Here is a 24,573-nt window from a genome sequence, read left to right as displayed (position 1 = left end):
TAGTCTACGTGGGCAAATAGACAAGATAACAAGCTCCCACTGCTAGGGATATCCATGTAGCAACTAGGATAAACAAAATGTAACTATCAATGAATAGGCATAGATCACCGATACCAAAGACTATCACGAACTCAAAGTGTCAATAAACCATACATCCCATAAGCATATACATCATGCATGTAAAAGATCTCAATAGCAACTACATAGATTTTCCAAATGTGCAATGAAATGAGATAAGAGTAATTACACTCAGTACATAACCAATATGCATGTATACATCACTCACAAACTGCTAACAAAGGTAATTGCTAGTGTCCAAAGCATTTGAAATCTGATTAGCCTGCAAGCAGAATTAATTACATCAAGTAACGTACATGAGAGCATAGAGTCCCATTCTCTCAAAGAATAAAGCTATGCTAACTAAATACAAGTGTCTCCCACTGGAAGCGAATTCAAAATGATAAGTGAGCAAACAAAGCTCAAGATATATACATCAAAGCATCCAAGAAGCCCAAGTGCATCAAAGATACATCCCGAAGCAATATCCAATGAATCTTCAATGCACATAAGTGAGTATAATCTTTGAAGCTCAAGGCAACTAACCAAAGCCCAAGTACATCAAAGGTAGGTCAAAGCCAACCCTCAAAGCATATCATAAGCACATGCAAGCATGTTGATCAATGCTAAGCATAATTGTAACCAAGTAGCATACCCAAAGCATGTGTAGATATAATAGACATTAACTTTTCTTGTGAAATAGCTTATTGTCCACGCTATTGGAGTTGTGAAACCCCTGCTAATATCGAGCTATGCATGATCAAATGTGTCCCAAAGCACCTTAATACATCCTCCAAGCATCTAGGCAACAATACATGAGCATATGAGCTCCAATAGAAGCATAAGTGAGCTCCAACCCATTGAAGGACAACAATCGTAGACCTATATACAATAGGTATGCTATATATGACAATAATGACAAAAGTTGAGGAGCTCCAAAATGATACCCAAAAGCAAGGATCCAATGCCAAGGAACTATCCAATGATTGCCAAGTGCTTGAGGGCTCAAACAGGAGTTGTAGGTCAAGAAAAGGGGTTGGATACTAGGCACAACCAATGTGTTTATTATTAGGATCAATGTTGATGGCCTTTGCCTTTAATAAGGCACTTGGAGAGCTCCAAACAAGCCTTGGGAAGCCCTTGAAATAGGCCTTGACAAGCTAGGAGCAAGCTAAAAGAGTGAAGCTCAAAGCATACCTTGAAGGGCTGAAGCAATGATTACCATAGAAATAATAAATGAAGCTTTGAATCCACTGATGAACAAGTTTCTCAAATCCACCCTCTAATACTAGTTGAAAGGAGAGAGAGAGTTTGAAGAACGAGTGAAAATAAGATGAGTGCAAGAGCTATGGAGTTTCAAGCAAGAATAAGAGAGACTGATGTGTGGAAACTCTAACAATCACAATGTGTGACTTGCCTTCCCTTTTTTTATTTGTCTCTAAAAGAATAAAGAAAAAGAATAAAGTGACAATGATGGCCTCCTACCACCTATAGTGTACAAGTGTGTAGGTCTATATACAAATAAATGCAGGTGACTAGGCACAAGCGGCCTTTAACCCCCAACAAAGACATTCAAAGAAAGTGGCATTTTATTTTATTCATGGATATTTCAAGACCATTACAGTACACTTCCATGAGTGATAACATTGGTGCATTTGAGGAGACGTTCAAAGAAAGAGACAGTGTATATTATTCCACATACACATTAGATCCCACACAACACATCTCCATGAGTGATAGGGTACAAATGGATGTTAGCATATAGGAGGGAAACAAGCATGATAGTCATGGTTCAAATGCACTTCCATTTAGGGATATGGTTCTACCCAAAGGCTAATGGAGTTTGTAAATATAAGCAAGCCAAGCACATGTGAGTGAGAGTTCAAGGCAAGTAGCACACTTTATACATTATCATATGCTACTTTCTATGGATAATTCCATTTCTCGAGCTAAAACCAATAAAGAAAGCTTGAGTCCTTAGCAATGCTAATATCAAACTTGTCATATGTTAATACTTTGAAAATTTACCCCTTTCTACAAGAATTAATCTCTCAAAAAACGTAGTGTGCATAGGCATATTTAACCTACAAAATTTGAAATAAGAGTATTTGATGCAAGCCTCTTTAGTTTTTCCTTGTACCAAGTAAGAAGGAATATGTAAGTCTAGGCAACTAACTTGAGTTTGCTCAAGAATAGATGAGATTTTGCGCATGTAAAATATAGGTTACATAGCTAATTTGAATATGTCAAGTATATAAATGTACTATAACTTGAAGAAGTTTTTATACTCCCACAAGGAAGTATTTTTTGGTCAATTTGCCTCAAGGCACCTTTTAAAAAACATGTAACTCTTGGCTCCAACTCGAGTAGTAATCTTTTGTATCCTATGCACATATTGACTCATGGATTGAGATCTAGGATATTTAGATATTCAGTTGGATTTCTTGATCGTTCAGTACTCCTCATGTAGATGTGGGATGCGGTTGTGATGGGGCCTCCTCACTACTCCTTGAGGATGCAGATAGAGAGAAGCCACATGGATACTCATGAAGAAATTAGCAAGGTGTCTAGATATGCCCTTAGTGTAGTGGGATTTTCTCCTCCAGAATGTCTCTAAACCTTCTATCTTAAGGAGATAAAGGTGGAGAATAGTCCATTAGTGTAATCCATGATTCTTGATAGTGGTTCAAACCCATTTTTTTCATATAGTAAAAGGACCGTGGAATCTCATAAGAGGCTGGTTAATTGCAAATCTATTGCTTTTGTCTTTGGCTCTAGTTGAACAATTCATTATTTAGCTGGAAAGTATGCTCTTAGTAGAATGCCATCCTTGTCTCCAACTTGTATACGAGTGTTAGCCCTGGTTCAGTAGCAAGTTGAATAAGTTTCCTGTTCATACTAAAACCATTTAACTTAAACTAAGATGATACCTAGGCATTATCAATGTGAAAATATCTTCCTTATTGATAAGTTCACAAGAAGACTCAAGAGCCTATCATACATATATGTGTTTAGGTAGCTTCTACAAGCTATGTATGAGTGATGCTAATCTAGTGAGGGAAGCTACCATAGTTGGTGCACACCACAACTCAAATTTGATGGGCTCATGCAAGAACAAAGCCTTATATCTAATAATCTTGTAAATCATGGATATAACACCCAAATTGATCTCCGTTCATTATATGTGCAAGCTGATCAAGTGTAGTGATTAAGGCCAAGATCCCATACCCATACTCCGTCTGATGACATGGATGTGACTATCAAATAGCCAAAACTTGGTGGGGAGCTTCCAAAATTGCATATATGATCACATCGTCTCCAAATCACACTAATGATGTGTATCCTTATGTCCTTTGTTGCTAGACCCTATGATTAACCCCCTAGATACATAAGATTTCATATAATCCATCTTTTTTATTCCACACAAGTATTGATCTCCTAAACCATCGTGATATAGTATTAAACACCATAATCTTGGTTTTATAAAAACCAAGGTTCATTAAAAGCCTACTATCTCCTCTATGTATGAATGTGGTGCATCCAAATGTCTTTGTAGCCCTTTTGGAAGTTAGTTGTAAAACATAATGTTATCGCCATACAATAAGAGGGGCATACAAGTATTTGCTAAGGGAGCCCCCCTATCCCTTCATCGAGAGTATGATCAAAGATCCCATCCATATATAATCCAAATAGTGAGAGGGAGAGAGGACATCGTTGTTTCATTCTTATAGTAAAATGAAAGAATGTTGAAAGACCCATGTATGTTTGTACTCTCCCAATCACCCTCTCATGTATCCTCAAAGTGACTTGCATAATTTGGCTCTTGAAACTATATCGAAAGCTTACAAAAATCCATGAATCGACATTCAATCCGTCTCCCACAAGTTTTCCCTCCTTAATAATAACTTTAAGTGCAAGGATATGATCTAATGTAGAGAAGCCTCTATGAGATATCCAAATGTATCAACTTGGAGCAATCCATCTCTATGGGTTGAGTGGAAAAAAGTGCAATTCTTGCTACATGCAAAGCCTCATTAAAATGTTGTGCAAGCTTAGATAATGGGATATGAGGGTTGCCATTGTATAGCAATCTAAAGACCTTTAAGAAAATACCCCATGTCTCTCTAAAGATATGATATCTTGAGTGCTGACAACCCATATGAGGGACTTGTTCCTCATGAATGAATTGGAAGTCTAATGGAATGATAAGCAAGCATGGTCTAACATAACCCTAATGGGGCCTATGAAATCCTCAATATGAGGGATAAGCATAAGAGAGGCAAGTAGATGGTCCATTTTGTTGGTGCTATGACAGTGTGGATAGCATGTGAATACACTTGACAATGAAATCTAGCTAGACCATTGCATATGTCCAAACCATGTTTTGTGTGCTCGTGTATTCCTCCCATAGTTTGCTCTATCCTTAGCTTATGAAGATCTTGCTCCCGTTGCATGTTCTCCAATGTGCCAAAGAAAGATACGTAATTGTAAGCTATCTTACCATTAAAATCCTCAAAAAATGACACATCCCTCCTACACAAACTCCCAAATATCCTCTTTCAAAACTATATAGTGAATGCCTCTTGGGTAGGGCATATTAAGCCATCATAAAATGGATGTGATATAACAATGTATCAATCTAAACATATGAGCATTAAATTCTAAACATATTGCTTATGATATTTATGCTATGCACAATTATCCACATAGATGAGTTATGCAACATTCCTATTAAAATATTACATAGTATTCCTCACTAATTCGGTAAGAGGTGATGTAGCTTGCTTTATGTTTAACCAATTAGGATAATAAAGATCATCAAGAATGTTCAACTAGAGACCAGACTAAGGACAATTCCAAAAGAAAAGGATTCAATTGGATAATGCCATGAAAAATCATCAAGTGAAGAAAGAATAGATCAAATTTGGAGTTAGAAGTCACCAGAAGGTATCCCTCGAACATTTTGAATATCAAAATGAGATCGTATTTCAAGGGTTTAAAAAGTTTCACTCATTGCATAGTATGAAGTGTAAGCAAGAAATAGTAGATGTTTTAAAGGGGTTATATAGGAAAAATAGCATGTTTAGGGCTTCACACAAGGGCCTATAGTTTCATAGATAGAAGAACTTTGGAGTTAAGATGCATGTGAGAAAAAGTCGAGGAATTAAAGCAATCAAATTATTTCAAGGGAACAAAAATATGAATCACAAATGTACTTGCACCAACACAACTCAAAGCATGACCAATGAAATCACCGAAATAAAGGCAGCTAAGGGGATCAAATGGGCAATTTCTGAAGTAGCAAATCCATAACACAAACTCAAAAAAACTGAGCATTTACGTACTTTTGGTTCATCATGTATTTTTGTAACTTTATTTAAGACTCTAGCAATAGGTCTCCTTTTTGTAACAATGGCATCTTTGTAACTAAAACTTTGATGTCTCTTTGCCTTGTACACCCTTGAGGCATCTAAAAGAACATAATACCACACACACATACACACACACACACACACACACACTCTCTCTCTCTCTCTCTCTCTCTCTCTCTCTCTCTCAACACTACCTACACACGAGCGCACACCCACCCAAAAAGAAAAAAGTAAAACTATTGAAACTTGATCATTAGTGAACATAAGCCAAAGTCTAAAAAGTCAAAAATTGGCTTAGGATTTTCGTGCTAAAGACAAAACACAAGAACCATCTTTTCAAAGCAATTTTTGCTGTGGAGTGCCTTCGAGTGCCCAGAGCAGGCCCAAATATAATATAATGCATTGACGAATCAGGCCCATAATTTCACCCATGGACTAAACACATAGAACCATCTTCTAAAAACAATTCTCTATGATGGAGTTCGTTTTAGTGCCCAAAGCATGCCAAAATACGATGCATTGACAACTCAGGCCCACAAATTTACCTTTTCTCTTCTTTTTTTTTGCAAAGATGGGATACCAAATCAAGGTACTTCAACATCTGAACAAGTCATGCTAGCGACGTGCTTGGGATATGAGAGCCGCATCGGCTCTACAGAGATGATCATTTTCCCATCCATCTTAATTCTATTTTCTGCTGCTCATTACCTGCCCACATAAAGAGAGACAGGCAGACAGACAATGAGAGAGAGAGAGAGAGATCCTACATTGGGCCTTCACATAGAACTTTTGCTCATTGCATAACACTAAATAGCTTCTCATAGCTTACGGTGAGGTATAAGTTCTAAGGTGGGAAAATAGTTGACTAAGGTACAATCCTCGTGTAGAGTCCTACTCAATCAAATTAATAATAGGTGATTAGATTTACATTCAAAATCCAAATAGTCATCCACTAAAGCTGATATGGCCTGGCAGAAGCAACTGGGGGATCTTGGTCCATCAATACACGTAGCTCTATAACTACTGGATCCACTGGAGGTTCTTCGTATTTGAGAGGTCGTTCCCAGAATCCTGCAAAACAGAAACAGAAACATCAGATACAAATAGCAGAACTTGCAGGACCCAAAAAAAGTCTTATAAAGCCACACCTGAGGCCAGTCTCATCTGCCTATGTAGCCGGTGTGCATAAGGCATTTGGGACCACATGGAGGCTGCTTCTTGATTTAGCGGTTGAAAGCCCAAAAGCTTCCCTTTTCTTGACAGTACGACCTTCAACAGCAACAGAAGCAAACCATCTCTCTCTCTCTCTCTCTCTCTCTCTCTCTCTCTCTCTCTGCCCCCCTCCCCCCAAAAAAAAACAATGCATCCCAAATAAGTGAGACATCCCATCCCTGGCCCTCACAAGGAGACAGGCATTCTCCCGGTTACAAGTACTGCATATTAATAAGAAATCTGAAGCCATAGTTGTTTGTAACCGAACAACAGAAGCTTTAAAATCCTCCATACTGCTGACCTCCCCGTAAAACAAACCCCCCCTCCCCTCCCCAAAAAAGTGTCATAAGTCTCATATATGATGTCTCAGATGGTTAGCATCCAGGGAGATCTTCATGCTGAAGACCTAGCTCTGACTCGCCATAAAAGAAGGCAATACTAGATTGAGCAAACTGGGAATCGTGTAAATGATTCTAGCGCATCCACTATGAGGCATGTAGGCAAATTTGTGAGCTACAATCACCTCCACCAATCATAGATCCCATTATTCAGAATTATTTCTCGAGAGGGCTGAAAACTAATTTCAGCCCTTCTAACCCAACCGAAAATTAAATGTGCCCATCCATAACAAAATTGGCTAGGCCATTTGCAACACAGAGTGGTCCCAGACCTCTGTTTACCCTTAGACTGGCATTATTTAATTAATTAATGTCTGGTCCCTAGTGTCACCACTCATACTTAACTGCCAAACAACTATCCTAAGGTCCAAACTAGTATCAACTTACCACCAAAACCCAGCTAGCATAACTTATCACAAGTTTTTGCCTTTGGCACCCACTACATCCTTGGGGTCCTCAACCTATTATCATGAAATAACTGCCATGTGAAACGCGTGTACTTAACAACCTTGCCCATTTGATTAGTAACTTAATCAAATGTTGCTAGCAAGATTAAAGTATCTCAAAAATTTCACATCCCCATAATCTATACTCAATTTCCGATACAACCTCTCTCGTCCTTTCCTTTTTTTCAACCTTGCCTTTTCAAAACACAACAATGTATAAGTGCCCTCTACAAAGCACGTTTATGGCAATCAGCTTTCCAAGGTTGGATTAGGGATACTTGTAAGAGTCATAACAAGGGTTGGGAATACCTTCTTTACAGCTTTCAAGAGAATTGCAATGGCATCTTCATCATGAATTGGAGCTTAAACTGAGGATAATTGTGTAATAAGCCCCTTCATATGAGAAATGAAATTACCTAGGTCTTCTCCTTGTTTATACTCCAAACTAAAAAATTTGATCTTAAAGAAATTTTAAACTTCTTTCCTTAAGCACCATAAAGCTTTTCAAGCTCATCCCATTTCTCCTTAGCAGTGGAGAGTTGGTCAATGTGATGCATTAAGGATTCATCTAGATGAAGCATAATTATGGCTTGGGCTCTTTCATCATCTTCTACATCAAGTGGCTTTGATGGCTCAATAACCTTGATCCCTTTGATGAAGGGCCAGTAGTCGCATTCTATCATTTTATACTTCACTAGTACCTGCCATGGATGCACTTGTAAAAACCTACCAAGAATGTAAAGTTTCAAAATTCCTCCCACTATGTCTTGTGGTCAAAAGCATAGCACCTCAAAAAATCCAACACTATGAAATGTACTTCTTCGACTAACCATCTATCTGCAGATGGAAGGATAATGAGTATTTCAACATAGTACCTATATTCTCAAGCAACCCCTACCAAAAGAAACTAGTCCTCCGAGAATCTCAATCATTGACGATTGACTCAGGCATACCACGGTACTTAAAGATGTGCTGTAAAAATAATCATGCCATATGATCTGACTTTATTTACTTCCTCACTGGAAAAAGGACATGTTTGCTAAACATGCAAAGGATGTCTATATCCCATCATTCCTTATAGGTGTCTTAGGAAGCTCAAAAATAAAATCCATAGCAATGCTTTGCCAAGGCCTATCTAAAATAGACAAGGGTTGCAACAAACCGAGCATCTTTTGCCTATCATGCTTAACCTTCTGACATATAAGGCATGTCCTGACAAACTACTCTACATCATGTCTCGAAGCTGGCCAATAAAAGAAATGCTCCACTGCCTTGACTGTGGCATCAATACCTCTCAGTCTTGCATACAGAGAAGCATGACCATTAGTGATTACTCTAGGCCTTAGCTACTTTGCCACACACAATCATCCATGCATCATCAGAAATCCATCTCTTAGCACAAAGTGCTCATGCCTCTGGCCATTGCAAAGTTAATCATAAATATAAGCAAAGTCCAAATCAACAACATATTCCTCTTTCACAGTATCCAACTCAGTGTGATAAACCATGCTAACAACTAAAATTTGTGGCTTACATGACAGTGCATCAATCACAACATTCTTTTCACTCTCAATATGTACAATTTGAAAATGAAACATAGAGAGAAAATTTGTCCATCTCATATGCTTCTCTTACAACTTTATATGCAAAAAAATACCTCAAAGTTTGATAGTCTGTCTGTACTGTAAAATCACCCCCTAACAAGTAATGTTTCCATATAGACAATGCATGAATTACAACCAAGAGCTCTTTCTCATAGACCTATAAATTTCTCTCTACAGCATGGAAAAAACAACTCTTAGAAGCCACAACTTAGTAATCCTATATTAATATAGCCCCAATTTTATTTCCACATGCATCACACTAAACCACAAATGACGCACAGGATTTGAAGTCATCTTTTCTTTTAACTTTTCAAATATTAAAATTTCCACTGTTGTCCATCTAAATGGCACATTTTTCTTTTGCAAAGTGTGCAATGGAAATGCAATTTCAACAAATCTTGGTATATACTTCTTATGATAAGAACATAAATCCAAGAAGCTACGGATCTCATGTACATTCTTCAAAGGTGGCCATGATCATATTGCTTCAACCTTTGCAGGGTCCATACGAATACATCAGCCAATAGAATATGCCCCAAAAAGTGGATTTCATGCAAAAAGGATTTACTTTTCTTGTCGTGAATGTCTAGCCTATGCTTATGTAGCTCATTGAACACAATGTCCAAATGCTTTCTATGCTCTATCTCATTCTTTGAATGGACAATCATGTCATCAAAGAAAGTACCCACAAATATCGTATGTAGCCTAAAGATACAATCCATGATCTAATTAAAAGTGGTAGGAGTATTTGTAAGTCCAAAAGGCATAACAAAAAACTCATACAACCCAAAATAGAACGTGAAAGCTATCTTAATCACATTTTCTGATCTAATGCATATCTAATGATATCCACTTTTCAAATCTATATGACTGAAAATGGCTACCCCTTGCAATCTATCCATGACATCATCAATCCAAGAAATCAAAAACCTATTCTTTATCATGATTTTATTCAAAGGACAATAGTCAATGTATATATGCTATGAACCATTCTTTTTTTGTACCAATAGCACTGGAGAAAAAAAAAGGAGATGAGTTGGGCTAAATCAACCATTTCCAGATTGCTACCTATTGGGATAGTCCTTTGCAATATGGCCTTCCTCTTCACAAATGAAGCATTTACTTGCAGCCATCAATTTCCTACATTGTGCCAATGGCTGTTTTGGCCTCTTTTCAAGCTGATTTTCAGATCTGCCCCTTTTCTCAATCTTAAACAACCTTTTTATTGGGCTCTTCCCCACTCTCTTGGAAGCCCGAATCCTTCCCACACAACAAAGCATCGGCTGTAGTAGCAGTCTCTATGAGTTGAGACATGCTAGATATGGTGGATTTAATGCAAAAATCCTTGATTCCTTTAGGCAGACCACATACATATTTTTCCACTTGCTCATAAAGGAGTATGGGGCGATAAGAAGTAATGAGCAGCAATGCATCCCAAAACTTATTTTTGTATTGCTCCAAATTCTTGCATTCTTTGGCATCTAGCTTATTCCAAGTTGTCATGATGTCCACCTCAAATGTACTTGTCAACCAATTCGATGCAAACATTTGCTTGAATTGTGCTCACGTTGACGGTGCTCTACCTTACATCAAGAGCGTGGACCACCACTACAATGTATTCCCCTTCAAGAAAGTGGCTACCTTCTGAATCTTGAGGATTCGACTAAATTTTCCCCTAAATAGGCTACATCAAACTATTGAATAAAGTCAAAAGCTTTCAGTCTATCTTGTGCACCACTGAGACTCAAACTTCATTGCCTTTTCACCCTCGTCATAGTCTTTTGTTGTCCCTTTGGGAGTCAAGTCATCATATACTGGCTACTACAAAAAGAATGCATTTGCTATATTTACACCATTATCAAACCCAAATGAAGCATTTGCATGACTAACACTCATTCCTTGAGCCCCATAAGCATTCAGGGGTACAATTGCATTTCCAAAGATGCCACTTTATGCCCCATGTATCCAATCAATGCTGCCGTATATAGGATTATTCACATTTCCAATCATACTTGAATACATTGGGCCTTGCACACCATGCATTGGCTACTACATACCATAGGGATTTGTGTTGTACATTCCCGTATGTGGTCCATATTCAATCATTGCATGAAAAATCATGCTACCACCAAAGTATCTTGGCTGCCCCATCATTGCATGCATGCCTGATTGTCCAACATCCATTGGATTGGCAATTCCATGATGGCCTTGTATTTGCACACCTTGACCCATAGATACCAATTTTATTGTTTCATTGGCTTCTTTGGGAGCTTCAAGCGAAGACTTTGGTATTGCCTTTAATGCACCAAGTTGTCCCGAAGGTATAGAAGATGACTTATTCTTCTTGCCTTTGTTGTTCTTCTTAGCAGCATTTAAAAATCAAGTGAACTGAGGATCCGTGGCCAATTCAACAAAGAGATTTGTTGTTATCCTTATCCAATTCTTGAACTAGTCATGAAATTCCTTTCACTTTGCTGGTCATCAGCCTCGTTATGCCTTGAAGGCTGTGCATCTTGCCCAACAGCAACATTTTTAGTTTGTTGTCCATCATGTGAACCTTGTCCAAGATCAGATAATGCTTTTCTTCTTTCCCATGTGAATATCCATATTGAGAGGCATCATCATGGCTTGATTTCATCTCACTGTATAAAGACATATTGCTATAATTTCTCGGTTGGATACAAAAATCAGTACTAGCACAAAGCTTTCGCTTGCAATCAAGTGCCTTAAGCCCACCAAATCAAAGGACTAAGTGGTCTCCCGATAATGGAACCATGAAACCAACCTTCCGTCTTGGACAAGGTGATAATTCATGATTAAGCACTTTATTACAACAATCAATAAATAAGCATAAACTAAAATACACACTTTATCTTGATAATCTTAGACAGTGGATAGCCTATTGGCCCCAAAATTGGTGCCCCTTTCTATATTTCTTTAACTTTAATAGCTAATGGATTAATTACAAGCCAAGATTCCACAATCTCCCTAGTTGATCAAAAGCCCCTTTGCTGTTCCAACAATCAACAAATAAATTGGGAAATTTGCCCCTTGAATTTCATCCAGAACATGCTCTAATGGAATCCCAATTGGCCAAATGCTGTCCCAAATTCACAATGGATGGGCTGGCATCTGAAATCACTAACAATTCCATGGATCTCAAGCGCTGATTTCAGTGTACGATGCCTTCAACTGATGGCACAAGTCCCGAGGTGGCTGCTAAACCCTAATTTCTGCAAAATTTTAGGGCTTATAGGCAAAATTATCCCTACTGTCCACCAAATCTGACTAAGATCTGCTCCAAATGGTTGGGAAATGCTGAGATCTTCTAAGAATTTACTAGAAAGGCCTAGAGCATCGAGGATGTTGTCGCATGTTGTCGAATGCTATCGCCAGCCCTGAAGAACCCTCAATCTGTTGTTGCCAGCTGCAAGATGGCTCCTATCTGCTATTCCCTACCTCCAATGACTGATTGCATTGCAGAAATTGGACCAGCAGTACTCTCTCTCTCTCTCTCTCTCTCTCTCTCTCTCTCTCTCTCTCTCTCTCGCTGAAAATTGAACTAAATGGCTCAAACCAAGCCCAAAAACGTTTCCTCCATTTGCATGGGTATTTGCGCGAAGTGGCAGCCTTCTAAACCCAATTTCAGTATTATCCAACTAGTAAATTAATTTTTAAATTTATTTAAATTAATTTTCAAAGCTAATTCTCGAAAGGGCTGAAAATTAATTTTAGCCATCCTAACCTTACCCAAAATTAAATGTGCCCATCCATAATTAAATTGGCTAGGCCATTTGCAACCTAGAGTTGTTCCAAATCTCTGTTGACCCTTAGACTGGCATTAATTTATTAATTAATGCCTAGTTCCTAGTGTCACCACTGATACTTAACGGCTAAACAACTATTCTAGGGTCCAAACTAGCACCAACTGACCACCAAAACTAAGTTGGCATAACTTATCACACCTTTTGCCTTTAATACCCATTGCATCCTCAAGCAAGATTAAAGCATCTCAAAAATTTCACGTCCCCGGACATTGAGATCCATCAAAGTACAATACACTCTCTTGCTCATACTTTCTACCCCAATCCTTGAGACACAAGAGTTCAAGGGTCAATATTTCACCTTTGTAGTGTGTTTGTTGCATTGAGCATTAATACATTATACATATATACATTCATTATATACATTCATTATTCATTCACTATCTTCTTTAGTATTCATTGCCTCTCAGTTACCCTAACCCTAATTGTGTTCTTTATCAATCTGTACTTTGTCGTACAATTGTGTTTGTTATTTGTAGATAAGTATTTCTATGGTATCAAAGCTAGATACTCTCAAAGAAACCTAAGCTTTCAATTGGAGAGCTCGTGATCAGAAACACATTCACAAAGGTAAGATGACTTCAAACACTACTCTACGACTTCAATCTCCACAACATCCTATGCTAATAACCAAGCAAAATTGGGCTTCATAACTTATTGATAGTCTACCTTAGCTATTCTACTACACATTCCTACTTTTACTTTCCAACTTCTTTAGCATGTCTATCTTTTGGCAGTGGAACCGTCTCAAAACCCAACACATTGCACTCAAGTACTTTTTATCAAAGTTGAGATATGAATATTTTATGGTCATATGTGATATTTTTACTCCTAACTTGTCTTTGGCAAGTTGGCACTTACTTTACAGGACGGTTGATTTAAGTGGAGACTTGGGTTGTTCAGCAGTCCTTACCTTGGTTGCCCTTCCTTAATGGGGTTCTACACTTTGGACCAGCAAAGGAAATTTTCCTCTCGAGGCCAAGTTCTTACCTTCCCTGAGGCACATTGGAGGCCATTCATTTCACAAGTTTTCAGCTAGACATACAGTTCACTCTTCTTCCTTGGGTGCTTCTCCTTTCCCCCATCGACATCAACATCTTGGGAAGAGATGTGGTGCTTACTTCTCCTTCCACCGTCCAACAATGAGACAAGGTAGTCTTCTACTCTTAATGTCTACAAGATTTTGATTACTCCAAAGACATTATTATTTGTACTTTGTGTCATGATCCATATCATTACAATGGTTATGATTGTAAAAGGGTGCTTGTGATAAGTGAACAATTCTCCTACGAGGGTACTGTCCAAGTAGCACCATTGCATAGCATTTTGCATGAGCATGACAACTTGCATTACCCCATGCATTGACAATGTTCCTGTAAACGTACATCTGTGCACATGTATCCCTTTTCAATCAAAGAGTGGTAGGCTTTGGATCAACCATATTCAAGGCAGCTCCCATGGTAAACTCCTTGTTTTTCTCACCACATATCCCCCATAGTTTTCTTCATCATCGACACCCACAGGTGGTCATGATAGCATGTCCGTTTTGTAATGTGTTGGGTTTAACCATCCCATCTCCCCTAGGGGCACAAATTACTCAATAGAACAAAAAGTATCATTCAAAACACTCTCTGCGTCCCCCCTCCAAAAAAAAGAGTTCATTGAAGTTTCATCCACCTTTGCAGGTTATGGTAAGCCATTGAGCAATTGACGAGCACCCTTTGTCCAATACCTTAGTCTCTCTGGAGTCTGAGGTGATCACTTGGGCTCCCTTGGTAAGATAACCATCACCTTTGTAGTCTTGGTAGGTCAATTGACGAGCACCCATTGTTAAGAAACCACTTCTTCAATTTACACATTTCATTTAGGATTTCGCACTAACAACCGCAAAAAGGATTGGTGTCCACATTTTGATCACTTTTTAAGTAGGCGCCCACACAATAATGCGCCACCCTAGACAGGTTATGCCTATAAATAGGCAGTCACTTCATTCGTTCATATACCACTTCAATCATTCTTCACCCCTCTTCCTCCGTCACTCCGACACTCTTCTCTCTTCACTCCACTACTACCCATATCTCTATAGAAAGGCATCGCAGTTCGTGGTCACCCTTCCCCTTCTCCTTCAAGTGTCCAATTCTTTCTACCTTTCAGGCTACGTTTGAAGGCTCCACACTACTAGCATCATCATTTGATAGTTAGCAACTTCTCTTCTCCACCAAGCCACATCAATCTGCATGCATTTTGAGTCTTCTCACATCTTAGCAACAATCTCCATTTGCCAACGTCATCATCTACCTTGTGTTTTACACAAAGAAGGCCCCTACGATCTACATTTGCTATCATCACACATCGATCCACATATGTCGACCTTTCCCACATAAGTGTCAACATTCTACTTTTTGCATTTTTCAGCATTCTAAGCTTAGGTACTTGCATTCGCAATTTGGCTCATCTCCCCGGCATTTAAGGACTATGTTGGGAATAAAGGCCCTCGTGCCTTTAAATGTGCTCGAGTGTGAACACACCCTTAGCACTTGTACTTACACATATATATCTATCTAAAAACCTAAAGGTACACACTCGTCATTGTACCTAAAAACATACTCACTCTCTACTCTGCTCTATCTCACTCTCTCTGTCTCTCATTGCGCGTAAAGGCTGACTATCTCGACCTTCGTGCCTAACTCGTCTCTACAAACCGGTATCAAAGCACAGAGTACACGCTCCCCGAGGTCAAAGGCAGCTCGCATACAACTACTGAGTGTGTGACCGTCGGCAGACAAGAAACTTCCAAGTTGCATGCATAGGTCAAGAACGTCAGTAGACAATCGAGCAGTCGGTTGAGGCAAGCAAGATCACAGCTAGTCCAACAGGCGACAACAGGTTCAGCGTGGACTAGTGGGCGTGACGAGCAGCAACAGGGCTCACGGACAGGACCAGCAGGCAGCACAAGCAACATTCGCAAGTGACATCTGCAAGGAGCAGCGACCATGCACTAGCGTGTCGGGCAACAATCATGACGAAGGGCTCGTGGCTGGCAGGCGCAAGCGACGTCAGGTCACGCAACCTACCCCATAGGTCAACAGACCCCTCGTCACATTTTTTAAAAATCGTTTTTCTTTTTAAGAAAAACAGAAAAAATTCAACTTCTATCCCCCCCTTTCTTGCAGGGTTTCGTGCGCCAGGCACAAAAGGCCAAATTTCTGCAATTGTGGTCCAGAAAATTTGGGGCTTTTCCCAGATTTGGGAAATGTGATGCAAGACAAACAAATTTGTCTCAAAATTGCAGGGATTTATGACATTTTGTCCCCGACATTTGGGGCTTTTCATGTACATGCACAAATTGGGTTGAAATCTACCCAATTTCTCGACATTGATGCACATTTGGACCCCATGCAATTTGGGGCTTTTGCAGTTTGGGCAAAATCTGTGCAACATTTGGTCATTTTATGTACATGCAGGTTAAATTCCACGCAATTTGGATATCAACACTTGATAAAATTTGGGGGTTTTTTTAAAATTGCTCTATTTTGGTAAAATTGACCTGATCTACGCATGACAGAGAAAATGCAGATGTGTGGTTGATGCTTTGAGCACAAAAATTTTGGGGCTTTTGACCGTTCGTGTCAAATCTTATGCCCGTGGGTACATGTACAACAGAAATTGCAGGTAAAATTTGGGATTTCTCATGTAATGTGATGTATATGCCCTTGAAAAAGTTGTAATCAGTTGTGGAATGCTGTAGCACATGGTTTGGTGCTTCTGAAAATTTATTTACAGATCTGAAATCTGTGCTTCTACATGGTCATTTATTGCTGGTTGGTACTTGTTTGTACCTTGGTTACTTGGGTGACAGTTTTGGGCCTGCATTTGCTGATTTTTTTGTCACATTTGGGCTGAAAATCATGGCTGGCAGCAATGACAGCAACAATCTGATGCACATAAAGAAGCTTGAAGGAGCACATAACTTTGCAGTTTGGCAAAAGCAGTGCTACAATATCTTGTTGCAAAAGAAGCAGGCAAAGCCGATCAAAACACAAGGGGCAAAGCCCGCAGATATGGAACAAGACGATTGAGATGAGTTAAATGAGCTTGCACGCTCAACCATCGAGCTATCAATTTCTGATGCCTTGTTGTTTAACATTGAAGGTTTGGATTTTGCATATTCTATATGGACTAGACTGGAAGAACTATATGCGCAAAAAAGTGCTGCAAGCAAAGTGTATTGGCTAAAAAAGCTTATGGATTTGTGTATGAAAGAGAGTACAGCAATGTCTACTCACTTGAGTGAGTTTAACTCTATTTCAGCCAGCTTGTTGCCTTGAAGATCATGATTGATAAGGAATTTAAGGCTACTTTCTTGTTTTGCACTCTATCAGAGAGTTGGGATACATTCATGACTGCTATGAGCAATTCTGAAGTGATCCTTTTGTATGTTGATGTAGAGAGTGCTCTACTCATGGAAGAAATGAATCGGCAGAACAATGCATCCAATAAGTCTTCCAGTGCTTTGCATACTAGGGGCAGATCACAGCAGAAAGGCAAATATGATAACAAGGGACGCAATAAATCACATGGCAAATATGTTGAATGCCATCATTGTAGCAAGAAGGGTCACTTTAAACATAACTGCTACAAATGGAAGAAAGAGAAAGGAAAAGGCAAGAAGACAGATGATAGCAAGGAAGAGAAGAAAGACACCCAACCTAAGAAGAGCAGTGTAAAAATTGAAGAGGTGAATGTAGTCACTCATGACACTGATAGTGGGAGTGACGTACTCTTTGTCTCTTCACACTTTGGTACACATACTTTACTTGCAGATATAGATGATGACATGCATACCTAGATTCTCGATTCAGGTACTTCCTTTCATGTCACCCCTCATCGTGAGTGATTCTCTGACTGTACAGGGGGTCGACATGGTGTTGTCCATCTTGGGGACAACTATGCATGTGAAATTGCAGGTATTGGCAGTGTGCAGTTACAATTTCAATATGGCTCTGTCTTTACACTTCAGCATGTACCTCAGCTCAAAAAGAGCTTGATTAGCACAGGGCAACAAGATGAGGATGGTTTTCATGCCACCTTTGGTAATGGAAAATGAAAGATCTGTAAGGGATCTAGAGTGATTGCTAAAGGTTGCAAGAGTGATACTTTGTATCCACTTCATGTATCTAGTATGCGAGACCATGTTGTTGCTGTGACCGAGCAACCAAGCGTTTCTTTGTGGCAAGGCCGGTTGGGACACATGAGTCAAATAAGAATGAAAGTGCTTTCTCGTTTGGGTTACTTGCCTTGTCTTTGTTATACTGATTTTGAACATTGTGATCATTGTATTTATGGTAAACATGCATAAACGTCTCATAAAAAGTCTTTCTTTGAAATCTTCTCCTCTAGAGTTAGTACATTCAAATGTATGTCAGATGCCAAGATTATCTTTAGGGAAAAAAAATATTTTGTCACCTTTGTCGATAATACTACACGAAAGGTATGGGTTTATCCTATTCGTAGCAAGGATGAAGTGCTTGACAAGTTCAAAATATTATTGGCATTGGCTGAAAATCAGACAGATAAGACACTTAAGTGTCTTCGCTCTGACAATGGTGGGGAATATGTGTCCAAGGTCTTTCAGGCATTTTGTGACAGCAAAAGGATAAAGAGGGAGCTCACTACCCCTCATAATCCACCCCAAAATGGAGTTGCAGAGCATATGAATCGGAACATACAGAATAACCGTACGATGTTGTCTCATGAAGCATTACCCCATGGTTTTTGGGCAGAGGCTGTTATGACAACCGTTCACTTAATTAATCGGTCACCAAACACTTCGGGGAGGGGGGCGGGGGGGGGGGCGAAAGGAGTTCCCCAAGAAGCGTGGTCGGGCAAGCCACCTTCAAATGCTCACCTGAAAGTGTTTGGCTGCGAGGCTTTTGTGCACATTCGTAAAAGAAAAACGTAACAAACTTGAGTCAAAATCCTATAAATGCATTTTCCTAGGATATGGTGACGAGGGTAAAATGGGGTATAGATTGTGGGATCCCCAAAAAAGGAAAGTAATACGCGTCAATGACGTTATCTTCTGGGAAGATCGCATGCATAAACAGCCCGAAAAGACAGAGGAGGTCCATAGGGTTGTATTCCGAGAAGAAATACATTTTGGACAGCAAAATGTGCCCGTTGTACAGCAGCAAACACTTGCTGTAAATAAACCTGTAAATGCAAAAAATGATGCTGAAAATGATCAGCCAGCTATTGCCCATGATAATAAGCCACCACATCTGCAAGAACAGCCAGGACGGCAAGCTGTTAATGCTGATTTGTAGGCTGAAATGCCAGGACAACATGCTGAAAATGGAAATTTGTAGAAACAGCTAGCAAACCATGATCATTGGGTTAGGAGATAGTCTAGGGTTACTAGACAACCGAACAGATTTGTTCCTGGTGCAAACAATGGCTGATTATGTCATGTTGACAAACTGTGGTGAACCGTCTTGCTTCAAGGAAGCAATGGACAGATAGGACAGCAAGAAATGGTATAAAGCCATGTTGTCAAAGATGGAATCTCTTGAGAAAAATGGCACTTGGGACTTGGTGCAATTGCCTAAAGGACAAAAAACACTTCCATGCAAATGGGTTTACAAGATGAAAGTCACTTCTGGTTTCTCACCAAAGTACAAAGCAAGATTGGTTGCAAAGGGGTACAAGCAAGAGCATGAAATTGACTTTGATAAGATTTTCTCTCCTATAATCAAAATGACTATATTGAGAACCATTTTGGGCTTGGTCACACTTGAGGATATGGAACTCATACAGATGGATATAAAGACTGCATTTTTACATGGTGATCTGCATGAAAACATATATATACAACAGCCTGAAGGGTTTGTGGAAAAAGGGAAAGAAAAGATGGTATGTAAACTCAAAAGAAGCTTATATGGACTGAAACAAGAATCAAGAGAATGGTATCATAAGTTTGATACATTCATGCAGTCCCAAGGCTTTCAAAGAAGTCAAGTGGATCGTTGCTTGTACACCAAGAAGGCAGTAGATGGCAGCCTGATTATCTTGGTTTTATATGTTGATGGCATGCTAATTGCTGGCAAGGATACTCATGCCTTGGACTCACTGAAGCAAAGTCTTCATGACAACTTTGACATGAAGGATCTTGGTGATGCAAATCACATTCTTGGCATGCGAATACTCAAAGATAGGTCAAAAGAATCACTCTATCTATCTCAGCAGTCTCCAAGGTTTTGCAACGTTACAATATGGAGGGGGGGGAAACAATTGGGGTTCCATTGCCTCCATATGTGAAACTCGGTGCAAAGGACAGTCCTACATCTGATGATGAGAAGGCTGAAATGGCCAAGATACCATATGCTTCAGTTGTTGGTTGTTTGATGTATGATATGGTTGCTACACGTCTTGACATTGCCTTTGCAGTGGAAGTGGTTAGCAAATACATGGCAAACCCTGGCAAGAAGCATTGGGATGCAATGAAAGGTAAATAAGGGTGTGTTCACACCTATAAGTTTATACACAGAGATTAAAGGGACTTTACACCCAACAACCTCCCACTTAAAGGCCCGAAGTGGTACCTTTAAGCTAGCCAACTCCCACTAATTGGATGCAATGCTCATGCTAAGCCTTTGCAAGACTCTTAGTGAGAACATCTACAGGGTTATCTTGGGTTTTAACCTTAGTCAATGTGATAAGACCATCATCCAAAACCTGTCAAATGAAGTGGTACCAAACATCTATGTGTTTGGTACATACATAAAACATGGCATTCTTAGCCAGACATACGGTACTCTAGCTATCATAACCAAGCATTGGAGTACCTGAAGAAAAACCAAAATCCTTGACCAAATGGTCAAGCCAAATAGCTTCCTCAGAAGCTTCTATGGCTGAAATATATTTAGCCTCTATAGTACTCAGTGCTACAATTTTCTACGACCTTGACACCAAGAAATAGTCCCACTAGCCAAATTAAAGACGTACCCACTGGTAGATTTTCTAGTGTCAAGATCTCCTACCATGTTCGAATCATAGAATACTTGCAACCTAGTGTACCCTTTCCATAGCATATACACTTTTCTCATGTACCTTTTAAGTATCTAAAGATACATTTCATTGCTTCCCAATGCGGTTTGCCAAGGTTAGACATAAATCTACTAACAACTCCCACTACATGAGCTGCGTCATCTTTTGGGCAATCAACTTTGCTAAGCTTTATATATGGCGGTAAAGGCACACCAAGAGGCTTAGCATCAGCCATATTAAATCTGTTAAGTACTTTGCTAATGTACTTGTCCTGTAAGAGAAACAACAAGTGCTGCCCTCTATCTCTTTTAATGTGCAAGCCCAAAATGTGTTCAGCTGCTCCCAAATCTTTCATTGAGAAGGCTGAACTCAACTGCCTTTTAAAAGCATTTAAAATACTCTTATGCTTTCTTGCAAGTAGCATGTCATCCACATATAAGGCCAGCACAATAAGGCTTCCATTATCAGCATTTTGTGTATAAGCAGTGATCAGCATGATTTGAGTTTAAATCCTTAGTTAAGCATAAAAGTATCAAATTTTTTATACCACTGTCTAGGGGCTTGTTTCAACCCATATAGACTATGTTTTAGCTTACAAACTAAATGCTCTTTCCCTGGAATAGCAAAACCTTCGGGTTGTTTCATGTACCAGCTCTTCATCCAGGTCACCGTGAAGAAAAGCAGTCTTCACATCCATCTGATCCAACTCTAAATCCAAGGATACAGTGAGAGCAAACATAACATGGAGTATAGTCATCTTTACCACGGGTGAAAAAACCTCTTGGAAGTCTATGCCTTCCTTCTGTGTATAGCCCTTAGCAACCAAACGTGCCTTGTACTTGGGTTTCCTATCAATACATTTCACCTTGTAAACCCATTTATTAGGAATAGCTTTCCTATCCTTGGGCAAAGGTACAACTCCCATGTGTTATTCACATATAGAAACTTCATCTCTTCTTACATAGCGAGCTCCCACTTTCTCTCGTTTTCACATGACTATGCCTCTCTAAATGTCAAAGGCTCACCTTCATCAGTCAATAAAATGCAATCCAAAGATGGTTGAAACCACTGTGGCTGCCTTCTGATATGAGTAGACCTTCTTACCCAATGATTTGTATTGTTAGGCAATGGGCCTACATCCTCAAGTATATGCACACCATCACTTGGTGGCTGATTTTCAACATTTTCTTGCCGCTATAACCTGTTTTCAGCATGCTCTTCTTGCTGTCCTATTCCATCATGTGCATCTATTTGCCGTCCATTATCTTCCGGCTGTAGCCAGGGTTGCACTCGTATGTCGAACGGATAGGTTCGTACCATATGAATTGTATGGTACGTATCCGTACTATTTTGTACGAGATTTTAGACGTGTTTTGGCCATGTATCCTATGGGACAAGGCGAGCTATCCAGAGAGTTTCCAGGCGAAACGGGCTAGGGAAAAAGACACAAACTGGGCATGATTGACCTTTGCGACACATACACACTCTTGCAAGTCTCTCCTCAGCCCTCCCTCTTGTCTCCAAGACTCTAAGGCTGCATCAAGCTCCCATCCCCTCCAAGCTCCCTCTTCCTCTCTCCTCTTCCCCTCTTCTCTTGAGTCTTCCTCCCATCCTCTCCCTTTTCAAAGTTCGTTCTTCTTCCAACTTTCCAAGTTTCTCCGATCCCCTCCATCTTCAAGGCTCAAGCATCATCTCACTCTCTCCTCTTTCCCCCATCCCCTCCCTCTTCAAGCATCACCGCCGATCGGAGTGACAAGGCTCGACTCTCTCCTCTTCATCAAGACTCTGGCCTCGCCTCAGCACCATGACACGCAAGAAGCATGAGCCCTTCATCTTGCACGCCATCCATGTGGAAAGGGACACAAAGAAGTCCAACTCCCACAATTGAATATGCAAGTATTGCAAGAAGAGCTACACAAGTGGTGCGACCCGACTTCTCCAACATCTTTCCAAGACTTTGGGGGTGGGGGGGGGGAGGGATGTCACAACTCTATAGAAACAGAATTTGTATCTTTTTTCATTAATTTGTCTATATAATGATTTATTAAATTTATTTCCTTTGCACTAATTAGATATAAAGAAAAGTGCATTGGAGCTGGCCACTGATGAGTGATCACAGGTTATGGTGAACCCACGCGGTGGGTTAGAGAAAAGATAGTTCACACTTCCACCTATATGGCCGATTGGGCGCCTGTGACCAGAACTCACGCATATCAAGGTTAGACTCCAAAGATTGATGCCTTGAAGTGTGGGCTAGATCCACCAGAACAAACAGTTACAATCAACAAGATGGCATGATCATGAAATGCTTATATAATGTGCATGTATGGGCTAAAAGCTTGAAATGCACATTTCTTTGCATAGGAAAGTCACATGAAGATTCTGATACCGTTTTTGCGATGTACACGGAAAAAGCTTTCATATGACACCCATATTGAGGGGGTCCCTAAATTTTAGGAGGTCCCTAAATTTTAGGAGCCTCAAATTAGCCTAAAAATGCTAGTCCTAAAAAATAGGGATGTCATTCTAAAAATAGTAAGTTCTGTACTTTGACTATGCTTACTAAATTTGGTTGTTTCTATTCTTGACAGTATTCAGCCCAAAAAGGAAGGCCATAGAGAAGAGACAAGTGTCAAGACACTTGTCACACAAGTTTCCAAGTGTCCCACCACTTGTCACATCTCATGACATGTGGCTAGATACTTGTCTTGTGCTACTCCACTTTCCCCTTTTGTACTAGCTCTTCCCTCTCCTATAAATAAGAACTCGTTTTTCTTCATTCAGCATCATTTTTCTTTGCTGAAAACTCATGTACAGCACCCACAAATAGCCAGAAACTGGCCCCATCCATCCCCATCATCATCCCCCACTTCTCCATTATCAAATTCCTCCATATTCCCTCTTCTATCACTGCTGTTTTACAGGACAGCAAGCCTGTAAATTCATTACAGCACCTCATTCTCAAGCTCTTTCTTCCATTTTAGCAACAAGAAGCAAGCCCTATCCATGTACTACTGTTCAACGATGGAGAAAGGCTGATTTCCCCTCTTTCTTCTCTCATACTATAAAGAAATCAGTTCTTATCATTGCATAATAGATAATGCATGTGTGTTTGTACATCTTTGCATAATCTTGTGAGAGTGAGAATTACTTCTCCTCACTCTCAGGTTGATTATAACTGAGCTCTTCCCTAAGGGACTCGGGTTGAGCAGAAATACATTCCTTCGGGGGGGGGTTGCCCATCTTCAACCCCCAATCTTGTCTCCATTACTTTTACATTTTCATGGCTGTAATTTTGTGAGTAATTTTCATTTTCAGCTTTAAGTGTTCATTCTCTTTTATATTAAATCTCGAAAACAATCGAATATCATAATTGTTAAGCATACTACGTTGTTCGGGGCATTGACGGCGGCTTTCAAAGGCTACGGCATGGCCTTCTTGATTTAGCACTGCACCAATACAATCACCGCAAGCATCTGCCCCACCATAAATGGCTTTACCAGATCTGGAATGATAAGAACAGGTCCAGAAGTAAGAGCTGTTTTCAGCCTTGTGAAGGCTGCCTTCTCTTTTTCCTTCCATTGGAAAGAGATCTTCTTCTTTGTAAGGTCGTG

General features: G+C 39.7%; 1 protein-coding gene across 1 annotated transcript in view; it reads right to left on the bottom strand.

Moving 5' to 3' along the window:
• Positions 1-5,822: 5,822 nt before the first annotated feature.
• Positions 5,823-24,573, bottom strand: part of LOC148021564 (deneddylase) — a 57,092-nt gene continuing 38,341 nt past the window's right edge. The window contains exons 7-8 of the mRNA XM_087696990.1: positions 6,578-6,698; positions 5,823-6,500 (exon numbers count right to left, since the gene is read on the bottom strand). Coding sequence (XP_087553116.1) covers positions 6,382-6,500; positions 6,578-6,698 — 240 coding nt within the window. The 3' untranslated portion in view covers positions 5,823-6,381. The remainder of the gene's footprint in view (positions 6,501-6,577; positions 6,699-24,573) is intronic.

This window comes from Lygodium microphyllum, chromosome 17 (genome assembly GCF_053477565.2).
Source record: "Lygodium microphyllum isolate KBCC chromosome 17, Lygodium_microphyllum_v1.1.10, whole genome shotgun sequence".
NCBI lineage: Eukaryota > Viridiplantae > Streptophyta > Polypodiopsida > Schizaeales > Lygodiaceae > Lygodium > Lygodium microphyllum.
This window is presented reverse-complemented; position numbering and strand designations above follow the sequence as displayed.